This window comes from Rhagoletis zephyria, unplaced genomic scaffold (genome assembly GCF_001687245.7).
Source record: "Rhagoletis zephyria isolate East Lansing unplaced genomic scaffold, Rhagoletis_zephyria_1.1 Rzeph_scaffold_03769, whole genome shotgun sequence".
NCBI lineage: Eukaryota > Metazoa > Arthropoda > Insecta > Diptera > Tephritidae > Rhagoletis > Rhagoletis zephyria.
Window position 1 is genome coordinate 22,993 of NW_016160852.1, and position 14,778 is coordinate 37,770.

The following is a 14,778-nucleotide window of genomic DNA, read 5'->3' on the forward strand; positions in this document are numbered from 1 at the left end:
AAAAAAAAAATACGTGTCTCATTATTTGGACCAACAAACAATGTATTTGAGTTTGGTCGAAATTAAAAATCATGCTCGTACCTGACCGGTTGTCTGGAAATGGAAAGCATCATATATATATGGTCTGTGAACTATTTATTTTATAGGAGGAAAAAATTAATTTTGAAAAGTTTTGAATTGTGACTGCTTTCAATTTAGAGTATTATATGTCTATCTCTATGTAACTACGTTGTCCTTCCAAAGCAAAGCGTAAAATATTTCGGTTCAATTCCGCATCACTCGTGATTCGACATCGAAAATTGCATGCAAAATTTTATTAATTTATACATGTTGAGTTTTGTGTTTTTAAATCGTCGTTTTCAAGAATAACACCGGAATGAAAGAAAATATTTGTGTTCTACCTAACAGCTAAAATGAATCGAGATAGATATAGACAAATGTATACATAAATGCTCAGAATGAATAGGGAAGTCGATTAAGCCATGTCCGCCAGTCCGTCCGTCGTCCGTCTGTCCGTCCGTGTACACGATAGCTCGAGCAAAAATTTAGATATCTACGAAATTTGGTACAGTATTCTCCGGTTAATTGATTTCTCCGCTTTTTTGAATTATTCTATGAGCAAAAAAAAAAAATTCGCATAAGAAATCAATGTAAATTTTCCCGCATAACTGATCCCGGTTGATTTATTTTTTTATTTATTTTTTATATATTTTTTTTTGTAAAAATGTGAGGACAAGTATACATAATTATGTATGAACAACAGTAAATATAAAATGTTTCTATTCCCTCTTTTTTCATTTAAAGTTTACTTATCATTAAATTTAGTAATGATTTAAAATGCGCACATGAATTTTCTTTTAATTGATTAGGATGTCCAATTTAGCGTAATTTCTGTAATTGAACGATCTGTTCAATTAAACGGGTATCGGTAGCTAGTCGAAAGACTTTTAGTGACCCTCGGGACTTAACAAAAATGTCTAGACTTTTATGCGGCTCACATAACAGTTGCTTCGAAAAATTTAAGTACGTAGCATGCATGTACATAGACATCTTTACATCAGATTGTGGTCCGTCTTTAATTCCATAAATATTATTTCAGTAAGAAAATCTATTCCAATTTTTCCATACTTATTTCGTAAGTATAGACATATACCGCAACAAAATGATAACTACGACATTAATTCAGACACACATTCACTCACTAATTCCATTTCTTAAATTTTAATCTAATCATATTAGTTTTCTAAAAGCAATCTGATTTAATATCCCGCTTATTAAAGCATTTCACTTTACCAGCTCTAATATCGTCATGGCCCTCAGGCACTAATACCCTGCCCTATACAACGGGATTTTTATTAACCTATTCAACTCACTTAAATAGTATTATCCATATATGTACTCGTATTATTATCAATATTGCACTTATTATTTCATTACACTTTTCCTGAAACTGTAAACTAGGCAACTGATCCCGTCTGATTTCGATAACAGTAAGAATGTTGATAAAAAATACTATCTAGTTATGTTTAGCACATTGCCCAGTCAATAGTGGGATTATTTTCTTCGAGTGCGAACCAAAACTGGTTTAAAACCAGTACAGTCGTTATTGAATTTTTTATTATTTTTTCTATCAAATCGAAGATGGACTATGCATGTATTGATACTTTTACTTGGAAGTAGTATCGAAAGAAAGTATCGATATCTTAAAAATATCGAATCTAAAGTATCGACACCTACTCGTATCCGTATTCTGTAATATTAAGTTAAATTTTAAAGCTAAGTTAAAGCTGTGACTGCAGCTTTTCGCCGTTGAGGTTTTCTTGCTCTGTGGTCTTGGTTTTCCTATCTGGAGACAGCCATTGAGCTAGGTGGATCTTTTTATGCTGAAACCTAGTACTACATACTTCCATGTTTCTGGCTCGGCGAAGTCGATCAGCCTCAGTTTGTTATCGGACTTCCAGTCGTCGAGGCTAAATTTTCTGACAGCCGCGCCAAAGATCCCCTCCTTGCCCACCTTGGCATTGAAATCTCCAAGTATGACTTTTATTATAGAAGAGATCCTTGGACGCTTCGTCTTTCTCTTCTGTCGGGCATGGATGCAGATGAGCAAGATGTTGAAGAATATCGCTTTGCTTCGGATTGTGGCTAAACGATGTCCAATGGGGTGGGCGACAGTATCTCTTACACCACAAGTGCAACACCAAGTTTGCGCGCCTTTACGTGGAAGCTGTTGTAGATGTCGCAAGACCACACGTATTTATTTCCTTGCATGGCGGTGATGTCAGCCTTTGTCTTCGCGAGAACATCAACTTGTCGGACAGAGGTAACTTCCTCATTAAGAGTCCGAATATTCTAGGTGCATACCCTTAACCAAAGCACGTGAGATTTTGTGCCTTCTCTCTTTAGCTCGTTTCCAAACGGGTGTTTGGTCGCTATTCAGAGGATACGTTGATATAGTAGTCAAAAGATTTTCATACTCTCGTGGACTACTGCACTCAGAACCATACTCCAAATTAATTTATTTTAATATATAACTATCAATTAAAAAAGTAGAGCTTTGAAAATATAGATTTTTATCGGACTAAAAAATATGCCCACCTCCTCATTTCAACCTCTTAATTTTTTTGTACCACAAATACTAAAATTGTTTTTTCTATTTTTCGTCCACAGCGGATGGTATGACATACTCTTTCGGTCTCTTCTATAATGAGTTTCTCAGTTACTTTAACGAAGGCAAAGGCTACACAGCTTGGATAGTGTCCATCATGGTGGGCGTTACCTATGCCTCAGGTAAGTACTTACAAGTGCATAAAATAAGCATATCGAAAATATAAATACCTATCTTCTATACCTCACCGTTTCAGGTCCCATTTCTTCGTCCTTCGTCAATCGCTACGGCTGTCGCGCAGTCACCATAGCCGGTTCCATATTTGCCGCCGCCTGCATCGTTGCCAGCATATTTGCACAAAATGTGCTAACACTCATTTTCACAATTGGCATCGGCACCGGCTTTGGTCTGGGACTCATTTATCTGCCAGCCATTGTAAGTGTGACGACATGGTTCGAAGCGAAACGTTCGCTAGCCACCGGCATTGCGGTGTGTGGTTCCGGCTTTGGTACGTTCGTATTTGCACCGCTCACCGAACATCTGATCGGTTCGTTTGGGTGGCGTGGTGCGATGCTCATCATTGGTGGCATTGTATTGAATTGCATTATCTTCGGTGCGCTCTTTCGACCATTGGAACCACCAAAACCAGAAAAAGTGAAGAAATCCAGCCTTATTGATAATCACACAACGAGTGCAGAGCTGAAACCGTTAAAATCAGCTGCGGATGGGGGAGATCAGTATTTGCAGTTGCCAGTGGCGCAGGCGCTGTGTCGCTCAAACAGCGTGGGACATGGTTTCAATAGCAATAATGTAAGTGGGAATGGGATTGGTCGTAGTAAATAGGAGTGGTTTTTGTTTAATTGAAAATATTGCAAATCTTTAGTATTTGGGTGCATCAAAATTCTTAGAATGTTTCTCGCATACAAGTATTCTAATTCGATTTTATTCTACTTCTACTCATTATTTGCTGCGCGTTCGTACAACAAACATACGGGGTACAGTTGCGACAGTTGCGTCCCTCCTTGGCGCATTGCCGGATGCTCTCGCTCGACTTGACAATGCTGTTAGCGCAAGTAAAATGTAGTTCGTTCCCAACACCGTCAGACGATTCCCATATAAATCAAACAGACCATACTTTCCTGCTATACGCAAATGTATGTATGTGTCCAAGCACGCTAGCATTTTACCTACATACAAACATACTACATGTAAACATAAATACATACTTTTCTCTCTGCACGTAATCCAAGCACGCTCTGATATAAAACAAAAAAAAACCCCCTCCCACCAGTCAAGCTTACACACCCTCAGCGGTGTTTGGTACACAAATATTGTTTTAACCAAAAGCTAACACCCTGCCTACCCCCTTACCTACATGAATGTTGTTGATGTCACTTATCCTTTAAGTTTATTTGTATTTTCAAGTGTAGCTTACATGCGAATTTCTCATTTTTGTGTAGAACAACCAGACTGTGAGCAATGGTGCAAATGGCAAAACCCCAGACCCGACTAGCGTACAGAGCACCAGCAGCACGGATATGGTGCGTCATCGTAGTCAGCCGCATTTGGATCGTCTAGAGCCGCCGCATGAGAACTGGGGCAGTGGCACAATGTATCGGCCGGATATCCTATATCAGGTAAGTGCGAGTAGTATGTAGTATTGGACAGTACAATTTGTTGCTTACTGTTTACTGGTTTTCTAGGGTTCTCTACTCAACATACCGGAGTACACGGCCTCGCGTACCGATATTTCCGGCATGGGTATAACAAAACGTTATGGTTCGGTGCGACATGCCGCACGCGGCAGCCAAAGTCAGGTGGGTAGAAGCATTTTTTTCGCTATAATTTGTTCCATTACTTAGCTGGTTTACTTATGTTGCATCCACTGTACAGCAGTCGCGAAACTTACATATTAAGCGAGTATCAATCTTTTTATATCAAAACTTAATCCGATACCAATAATTTTCGCACGATTTGCTTTCCATTACCGAAGATGTTCAAGACTTCCAGACTACTAGTGCAATTGTGATCTGTATGTAGAATGCTGCATCGAATGAGCTGCTAATTTTGAGGGGATTTATTTCAGAATCAAGAATCTTTTACTTTTTTTTTTGTAAATATTTTGAGTTTTATTTTCGAAAATTCTTTGAATTTTTCTAAAAAATTGGATTTTAACTTCTGCCTAATGACGAGGCTCCGGTGAAAAGATCCTTCGTCTTGTCCTATGGCTGGACAACGAACGAAAATGCGCCCACGAACACATGGAAGGACCAAGTGCAGAAGAACCTGTATGAATTCGGGGTACAACTGGCGCAACCTCGCAAAGAAGAGAGGCAATTGTCAAAGTTTTTGGGTCTGGTCCTTAACGGAAGTACAGTTGTAGATACAAATAAGTACAGAACTTCGGACGGTTTCATGTTCTAGGTTCTGGATAGATGAGATTTTCGTTCTCTGAGGAGTATAAGTCTACGACTGCTTATTCGCCGTTTAAAATCTCCAGAGTTGCCTTTTACCTTTTAACATCAGCCAGTGTGCTGGAAACTAAGTGTTCCCCCAACTTCTTGGAAGCTCTGCCGTATAGCCCGTGGGTAGATGACAGAAAGGCTGACTATCCGATATGTTGTTTAAGGGAAACCCCTAAATAGTTTTAAAATTATATTCTAGGTTATTTAGGGATGAACCGTAGGAATTATCATACTTCATTCCAATAAACGAATATTTGACGATTAAACGTTTTCTACGAGCTTGACCGAGCTTTTCCTACAATTCAGCACTTTTACTCCACCTCCGAAGTAACTTTGTTTTGCTGTTGCTGGGACTAGAAATTGCAACACTGCTACGGCAGCAAGAGCACTACTCAAATCCGAGACAGCCGGAAAATATGCAACTAAATATTCAAAATTGAAAAAAATGCCAAACGTGAATTTTTCACTTATTTTTGGTTGTTTTACTTTTGATATTAAAAAAAAAACTTTGAACTTCTTTTGCTTTCCTCTTTTCTAAATAAAAGCTTTCTTTACTGTTAATAGTTTTATTGTAATTTTTAATCATGACTTCATACCAACATAAGCATTTTTACTGTATGAAAACTATGCAAAATAAAATCAGTTTCGGAAAGGCAAATAATCGAATACCCTAGTGCTTACCCAATGTAACTCCAGCGCTTAGTTGTTTGACTTATAGAATTCTTTGAAGCCACCGGATAGGTTATTCTCCCTTCTGAATGTATTTATTTATAACTATTATTGTTAAAAGTAGATTACGACAACAACCGTAATGCCGGACATTAACTGACACTGGCGGCCACTGTAGTGTAGTGGTAAGCGGTGCGCGCAAATCTCTATTTCTTTATAACTGACACAAAATTTTATTGACAAAGTTGGGCATTAAAAAATACTTTTACCATTATGTTAAGAAGACTTGTCTTTAATTCGTTTCCACATAGAATTTTATAAATGGCACCCATTATTCATCATTCCAATGCCTAGTGGAAATTCGGCATTAGATATTTAATCAAGGCATATGAGAGAGGTCATTAGAGCAAAATAAACATTTACGCGTACTTTGTTTTTGCTTGTGGCCTTTAAAGTTTCAAAAGTTTTATTTTTTTTATTTAAGTATCATAGTTATTTAAGTTTAAGTATCTTGGTGAACTTTTTTTCTTCCAGGAGATTTCTCCATTCTTTTAAGGACCAATAATCAGCGTTTGCACTTTTGAGTAAAGCGAACGTTGCAAAATATGGCTTTTAATCTCTACTTTTTATGAACAAAGGTTTGCATCGAAATACATTTTTCCAATTAAGAATTTTTGCGGAAAAATTACATACAATATTTGAAATTTTATCTAATAATACTACCTGTCAATATGCCTTGTACTGAAACAACAAAATATATTTTTTAAAATTATAAATGTAGAATTTTCTCTATAATTTGTTAGCCTAGCACTGTATTTTTTTTTTTAAAGCATTCCCGAAATTATTATTATGCCTACTTTAAACCACGCTAAGTTAGGAGTTTATAGTTGTAGCACTTAAACTTAACACGCAAATTATGAAGTCCTCGATGAAAAAAATCTTTCAGATTAAAGTTTTTTAAGAAGTGTAGGTTTTCTTAGAAAAGTACTATGTAAGTAGTAAAATTCACTCATAAAATGACAGTTCCATATACTATATCAGCACTTATGTTTCCTTCAATATATATAGCTAACCAGTAGCCCGTAAAACCAACGCAGTATGTAATAAGCGACAATCGCACGTAGAATGTTGTAGACCAAGCGTTTACTAAAGTGGAATACAAAAATTTATGTATGTGAGAAAAAATTTGTAATTATAATATTTATACAGTAGTGTTCAGATAAAATGTACCACTGCATATACCGGTGGCAGAATATATTTCGTTGGTTTGCTTAATGTTAAATTTGGTTTGCTAATGTTAAAAAATCTTCTAAAGTTCTGAATAAAAGCTTTGAAATTTTGGGGAAAATTTGTTAAATTTTTATAATATCTGTACACGATTTAAAATGTGGATTTATATGGTGTTTGTTATATTAGACATTAAATCAACCGAAGTAAAATATTCTGCCACCACTAATGCAGTGGTAACTGTTATCTGAACAGTACTGTATAGTAGTAGACTATCCATACATACATGCGTAAGCGCCTCTGTGCAATTGGAATAGTTTTTGGATCTTCATTTAGTAAATATTCGCGTATGGAGAAAATCATGGTTGTACAAATGTCAATCAATCCTTCATCGGTTTTGGCACGTGACACATCTTGAATCAGATCGAATTCGGTGCTGTAATCAATTTGAAAAGTTTTATATTGCTTACAAAATTTTTATTTTTTTTTCAAAATTTGCATAGCTCGCAAGACTAACCCTTCTGTCGCCGCAATCAAATCATCTACATAAGACATACCCGGACTATCGTAGGTATTAAAGAGGAAGGGTTTCATTACCTCCAGTGAGATGTAGGCTTTGCGTACAATACCCATAAGTATTGGTTTACGCCCGGAGAGCTTTATTAGGCCATCCGCCAACATGGCAGGCAATATTTGCTTAGTAAACACCTGCGGAGATTTTAAAATCAAATATGTCTTCATAGTAGTCGCTAAAAAATGCCTACACTTTAAAAACTTACAATAAATTTATATACGAAACGATTGTCTGTGTAGTGGCAACCGGGCAGCATAAAGTTCTTTTCGAAAGCCGCCTTATACCAGATACCGTTCTCCATTACGTGACACATTTGATAGAAGGTGTGAAATGAGTGTTGCGATGACGATGACATATAAACAGGTGCATCCTCAATTGCTCTGAAAGAGAGAATTTCGAGACTTACTACTACTACGTTTTAGTATTTTTTTTTTGTTTTAACGTTCTTACTTTCGCTCACTATATTCATTGGCAGCGCGATAGGCGTAGTACATCATTGTTTTGATGCCAACATCTTGCGGGGTGATATCGAATCGCAAATTGTATGACATGAAGACTGTTTTTAAAATACCAGCACCGACCAGCACAAAAAGTCCTATAGCACCCATCATGGTGGGTGGAAAACCGGGTATGGGATCGGTGAGAGCTTGAAGAACTGCAAAAAATTTGAATGGAAAGTAGTATATTTTTAATACTTCTTCTTCATTTCAAACTGTTGACTTCGGAAAGATAAACATCAAACCCAAAATTTAACATTGTGTGTTTAAATTTTATATATTTTTAAAATTCATGATGTGTATTCCTCTTCTCCAAACAGCGTTAAGCGAAGTGATAAGGTCATGTGGTCAATTAAAGCTTCCTCGATTCTTCTGTTGCTTTCACTGAATGTATAACGTCCCGGCCGGATATTGTCTAGATTTCCGTAACCAGTGTAACCAGCTCAGGTGCTAGGTAGATTATCTTTAGTACGTTTACGTTGGCAGCGCCAAAAGGGTATCTGTCATGCGACAGACTTAAAAGGATAACCTTGAAAAGCAAAGGATAGGTTGTCCCTAAACAAGTTTATCTTCTTAGAGCCTGGACTGTTAGTTTTTCTTAAATTTAATAATTTACATTATAGTACGTTATAATACTAATAAACTGGTCAGTTTTTGCAAAACAGCTCCTTAACTTCACTTAACCTAAGCCTTTACAGCAGAATAGTGGGACTCGTTTTCCTTGCGCTGAGTTCTCAAAGAACAATTTGTTCGCTTCTTGCCTAGATCGTTTGTAACGTAGTTCCTCGAAAGAAAGCTCATCTATACATAGTACGTCTGCAATCTTTATATAGTAGGTGCTATGTGATTATGAGGGTTTTATGCCAGCTCAGAATATATCGTAATTTTTTAGCCAAATTTATCTTCTGTTATTGCCAATACTTCGGCTGGAAAACACTGCAATGAGATTCTGACAATCGCCACGCTAAATTCTCGTCGCCGAAATTCTCCAAATGAATAGAAGTGCGGCCTAAAAAAATCCTCAAATATATGTACTGATACTGGTGGACAGTCCTTTTGAGCACTCGAGGTTTAAGTCAGTAGCATTTTAGTTTTTTTTTGGCTCCACATACATACATACATACATATGTGTGTAAAACATCACCAACATTAGTTAATTAAATGTAACACTTGATCGTCAACCTTTGCCTTAGTACCTACTCACTAACGCATTACCCACATCGACGAATATGTGTATGTATGTAGCATATGACCGTATGTATGTATGCATGAAATAATTTTTGTAAATGTTAATTCTTTACCTATAGACGGTCTGTATATAGCAACTGGTATTCGATTCCGAAAGTCATTGACTACACTCTCAGCAAGGTTTTTAGTGAATGTGTAAGTGTTCGGGAAGCCGATAATTAATCTGAAATGGAAAAAATACATATGTGTGTATGTATGTATGTATATAAGTGATCAAAAAAATCAATAAACAAACATAATTGCATATTTAGTGTATGGATAAGTGAAGCGTAAGCATCACTGGGCCATCTCAACGTCCCGCTTTGCTGGATTTCCTAACTTGGGAAAAACAGAAGCAAATGAGGCAAAGATAGCCATAAAATAGGGAGTATTTTTTCTAGAGATTTAAGAAGTTTCGATAATAGATTTTTTTCCATTTCTTATGCGTCATTTAATATGAATTTTTCGTTTTTCTTGAGAGCTGCAGATATGCAGTCCTCTACATTGTAGAGCTTTTTATCATGCATCCTACATATTTAAATTAGGGATATTCATCTAAAGTCCCAAACTGCCGATAAACGTGATAAAATTATGAATTTGTATGGAATTTATAATTTTATCACGTTTATCGGCAGTTTATCACGTTGTATGAGTACCCCTATTATAAATGTGAAAGTTAGTGAGAGAGTGAGCGTTTGAGTATGTTTGTTGCTCTCTCTCGCTAAAACGGCTGGACGTATTTAAATAAAATAAAATATACAGATAGATTATAGCCCGGATTATTTAAAAGATGGCTGCTTCCTTTTTGAAAGTTAAAATCAATTAATTAATAAGGTAAAAAGAAATATTACGACAGTCCAGATGTCAAACGAAAAAAAGTTCAAAAACGATTTATTTCGAAAATATATTTTAAGGGGATTGACACCTGTTCAAAATGTTAAAGTCAGTTTATTCTACAATATATATAAATATATATATATATATATTTCATGATACAATGATGGGATCTAAACCAGATTATCGAAATCGGTTGACGTGGTCCTAAGTTATGCGGTAACATACATACATAAAAAAAATAAAAAAAAAACAAATAAAAAAATAAAAATAAAATGTTCCTACGAACTGATAACCTCCTCCTTTTTTGGAAGTCGGTTAAAAAGGGGCAGAATTGTTCCCTTGATTGAATTGCTCGGCGATCAGCGATTATTATAGAAGTAAGATTTAAGGAAACCGGTGCATGGAACATTGCATCACCAATGCCAACATTCTAAAAGCCTAAATTTTCCCCCATTTCTTTTATTTACTTTCATTACTCACTTTCTTGTCAGGATATCCAAATACTCCCGTTCGCTATTATCCTTCAACATTTCCAAACACATTTTCCAATCAAGTGGTGATTCATAAATCTGAAAATGTTAGAATTACGTAACTGCGGTTTAACAAAAACTACTACTGCTGGCTTTACCTTCGGCTCTACTCGCTTCAAATACGGATTACTGTAAAAAGTGGAGACGTGCATGAAAATCTTTAAATTCTTCAGCTTTTCAGCAAACAGCAATGCCTCCAAGGTGCCACCCACATTTAGCTTCAAGGCCACGCGCAATGGTTCGTCGAAGCGTACAGTTGCGGCACAGTGAAAGACAATCGAAACATTCTCCATTAGAGCGGTATGCTCTGGTGAAATGCCCAAATTTGGCAATGCTGCATCGCCTGGAATGGGCACTAGCCGATCGAGCATGTGTGGCTTGGTGGCGCGTAATACTTTGAACACCTAATAGGAAATTTCGTTTTTTCTAATATCTTTTTTTTCAAGTATTTTATACATATAAATATGTAGTGTATATATGTAAGTATTTGACATAGATTCCGCACCTTTGCCTTCTTCAATTTCTCCATACGCTGTTCAATGGTGAAATTTTTCTTTGTACGCAGCAGCACATAGACTTTACGCACATTACATGAGCGTAGCAGCTTTTCAATCAGCGCTTTGCCAACGGCGCCTATTTCCATAAATAAGCGCACACAAAAATTTGTAAATGTTTTTCTGATTAACTGCACACTCGCTTCGCTGCTACTCACCTGAGCCGCCCGTTACGAAAACTTCAGTATCTGCATAGAATGCGTGTATCATTTTGTAAGCGTTTTTGGTGTTCTAATAAACTGAAGCTGAAAATCCTTTAAACTAATTTTGAAACTTGTTGCAGGGTGCGCGCGTCCTTTTTGCTTTCTACTGCTCGCAACCGCGTACGTTGAAGTCTACTCTGCTACTATGTGTTAATTCTGGAATAATATAATTGTCCAACCGAGGTTCATACGTTCAATGAGCGTTCCAAACAATTTGCATTTTGTTTTTAAATTAATACTTAAATCCAAAATAATCCACAACACTTTTGATGGTGGTGTTTTTGAATGGTGTGATTTGCTCAATTTTTGGCGCTGTACATTGCTGTATCGCACGCATGTATTTTCAATTGATTTCGTTTTACGAGACAAGTATTAGAAATTTTCGGGTATTACATATTTACATAAAAATAAAATGAGCATAAATTAGCAACAAAAATACCACCAAAAATGCGAGTGCGCACACCTATGTAGGTAGATGTTTTAATACAACAACATGTTCCACAAAGTCCGAAGGCATTAGTGGACTCAAAATTTGCATAAAAGTGGAGTATACACAGTACTATGTATGCGATAGAGATTAGGGTGACCCTTATTTATTCGGCCCTATCGCGAATTTCATATGAACAAATATTCCCAAAAATTGTAAAGCAAAACAAAACTCAAATTTCCCAATTATAGGAATAGGATTTATTCAAATGGAATTGGCGATAGGGCTGATAGGTCAAATTCTCGGTCTCATCGGCTAGAGAAATGAGATTTGCATTAGACTCAAATCTAGAAAAACTAAAATTTTTTTGTACTTCCCCACTTTGTTGCTACGCACATAAATTTCTTTATCCTAAATATTGTAAGTCCCAGTAGGAAATTTCTTTCTCCGCATCTGTCGTGTTTGTTCTGAAACCAGTAGAATATTTCGGCAAATGCCACGGCCTCTCTAGGCCAGCAGCTTTTCATTCATTATTCGGGCTCTAAACCTGGCGATAATATAGTTTGGATAGGAGCAACACTCGCAGATCTTCGTGTGATAATAATAATAATAATAATAATAATAATAATAATAATAATAATAATAATAATATACGAAATATCGCTTATTGGACAGTAGATTGATGTGGAGGTTAAATGTGAAAGAGAGGGAGGGGCCCCTAATTCTTTATACGCTTGCAAAAAAAAAACACTGTAAGACATGGACCCTATCCTTACAATTCACGTATTGGATCTACACAGTAGTCATTCGATTATTAATGGTCTATTTTGCCTTTATATAATAATAATATTTTGGTACCTACACTTTTGTTTAGTGCTTGACCGGCGTTAAAAAAGACATCATATATGTACATATATGTAATTGTACATAAATAGGTATGTTTATCTGAGGCGTTACGTAACATTCTAACGACCTATATTCTATAGACCTGGTTGAATAAAGAATTCGCTAGGGGAATTGGCACAGAATACATACGTAAGTTAGCAGAATAATTTACGTAAGTTAGCCGCTTGTTCCTTAAGCCGCTTTTGAAAAGAGTCCAACTTAAAAAAGTATAAAACGCGTGGAAGAAAGGACTCCGATCCAATAACACCTTAAACCTCTTTTCACGGACGATTCAAAATGAATGGAGGAGAGGGAACTGCTATGTTTTATGCGGAGCGTGGAGTTGAATATTTATATATATGTATATCTCCCGGACTACAGCTGAATATTCTAAAACTTCCGAGGCTGTATTGCAAGACACTAGTTGGTGCATTTACAGGACAGTGTCTCACATCAACTAATGTGTTAAAGCTAGGGCTAACACAGAGTGAAGAATATGTGGCATTTTAAGAAGGTACTTGCAAAGAAAACCAAGAGTCTCTCCAGCTTAAGGAGACCGAGGCTCAGATACTCTACACTGGCTCTGTTTTCTTCTCCTTATTAAAGGATATTGCAAATACGATACCACAATATTCAGATTTACTCTTAAAAAATATAACTAAAGACTTTTAGTAGATTGTTGATCTTTGGAAGGTACATGCCTGGTAGCAGCCTACAAGATCAGAAAATTGGTAGGACCTAATATTTTTTATGATCCCTTTATATGCATTTTAATTTCTTCCATAATTCTTCCACATAATTTTGTACCAGAACTGATATGGGAAAGAGACTGCATAGTTACGACTTAAGATAAAAAAGGGTCGCCAGATGAAATTCGAACCACTGCGCTCTCGTTTTATGGTAAATTCTGTGCCTGCATTCCATTGTGCTCTTACATAAATTTTTCAATAGTTCTAAAGCTAATCCGAATCTACTCTGAGGTCCTAAGTCTCTCAATCACGAGGATGAATACGACATCCCTATTTTTATTTTCTTTCAGAAATGACATCCGGTTGTGCCGAAATCATTGAGCTAATAAGAGTTTTAAAAGGAAAAGTTGTTCAAAATATCTCCAAAAGTGGATAATTATGTAAAAAGGTCCCCAAACGACTTTTTATGAGATTTAAGCGAGAAACTAGTACTACAAAATGTCTCCAAAAATGGAGACTTTTACAAAATGAGTTCCAAATGGTTTAACTTTTAGTAAGAATATAAACGATGGAAAAAGTTATTTCAAAATTTCTCCTAAACTGGAGAGTTCCTTAAAAAAGTATCCAACCAATATAAGTGTTTAACAAATTAGTGCAAAAACCATTTGTCTCACTAAAAATTTTATACATTATCACATTTAGCTTTTTATTTAACGTATTTTTTACATTTTTCCACCAACAAACCCAATTATCTTCACTTAACTAATCTCTGCATTTCCCACATTTAGGAAGTAATAAGATGTTGCGGCTGTATGACCTGCTCCAAGGAGACTCACGACACCTTTGTCGAAATGATGAATTTCTCGCTGATAAAGGATGTCGTCTTCATTGTATTTGCGCTCTCGAACTTCTTCACCAGCATCGGTTTCAATGTACCTTACATATATATAGTCTCGCAAGCGGAAACATTGCAGCTTGGCAGTGAGCAATCCAGCTACCTGATTGCCATAATTGGTGGGGCCAACACAATTGGCCGAATAGTGCTTGGCTATTTGGCCGACAAGCCATGGGTAAATCGTTTGTGGGTTTACAATGTCTGTTTGACGCTGTGTGGCGTGTGTAAGTGCACTGCAGTGATAAAAACATAGCAAGGTATAACCGTTCTCTCAATTTGTCGGCCATGATTTTTTTTTGAAGTTTGCCAACATTTTAAAATCATATAAAAGTGAAAATAAAAAATTGAAATTGTTCGAAATTGTTGTTGCTTGAGATTGAAAATGAAAATGTGTGTGTGAGTTTGTGAGTAAATTTAAAAATTAAATTGTTTGGAAACGTCAAGAATCTTAAAAGTGACTCTCAGCGGTTCTACCTTACTATATTTTTATC

General features: G+C 36.2%; 1 protein-coding gene and 1 pseudogene across 3 annotated transcripts in view; one reads left to right on the forward strand and one right to left on the reverse strand.

The window, feature by feature from the left end:
* LOC108369615 (monocarboxylate transporter 12-B-like) overlaps positions 1-14,778 on the forward strand; it is a 38,897-nt gene that overhangs the window by 22,774 nt on the left and 1,345 nt on the right. For 2 of the 3 annotated variants that reach the window (XM_017624761.1, XM_017624762.1), the window contains exons 3-8: positions 2,671-2,790; positions 2,865-3,418; positions 3,610-3,762; positions 4,069-4,245; positions 4,312-4,425; positions 14,181-14,511. In XM_017624761.1, the coding sequence (XP_017480250.1) occupies positions 2,671-2,790; positions 2,865-3,418; positions 3,610-3,762; positions 4,069-4,245; positions 4,312-4,425; positions 14,181-14,511 (1,449 nt within the window). The remainder of the gene's footprint in view (positions 1-2,670; positions 2,791-2,864; positions 3,419-3,609; positions 3,763-4,068; positions 4,246-4,311; positions 4,426-14,180; positions 14,512-14,778) is intronic. The other variant, XM_017624763.1, reaches the window with a different exon arrangement.
* Positions 5,773-11,456, reverse strand: LOC108369618 (fatty acyl-CoA reductase 1-like; annotated as a pseudogene).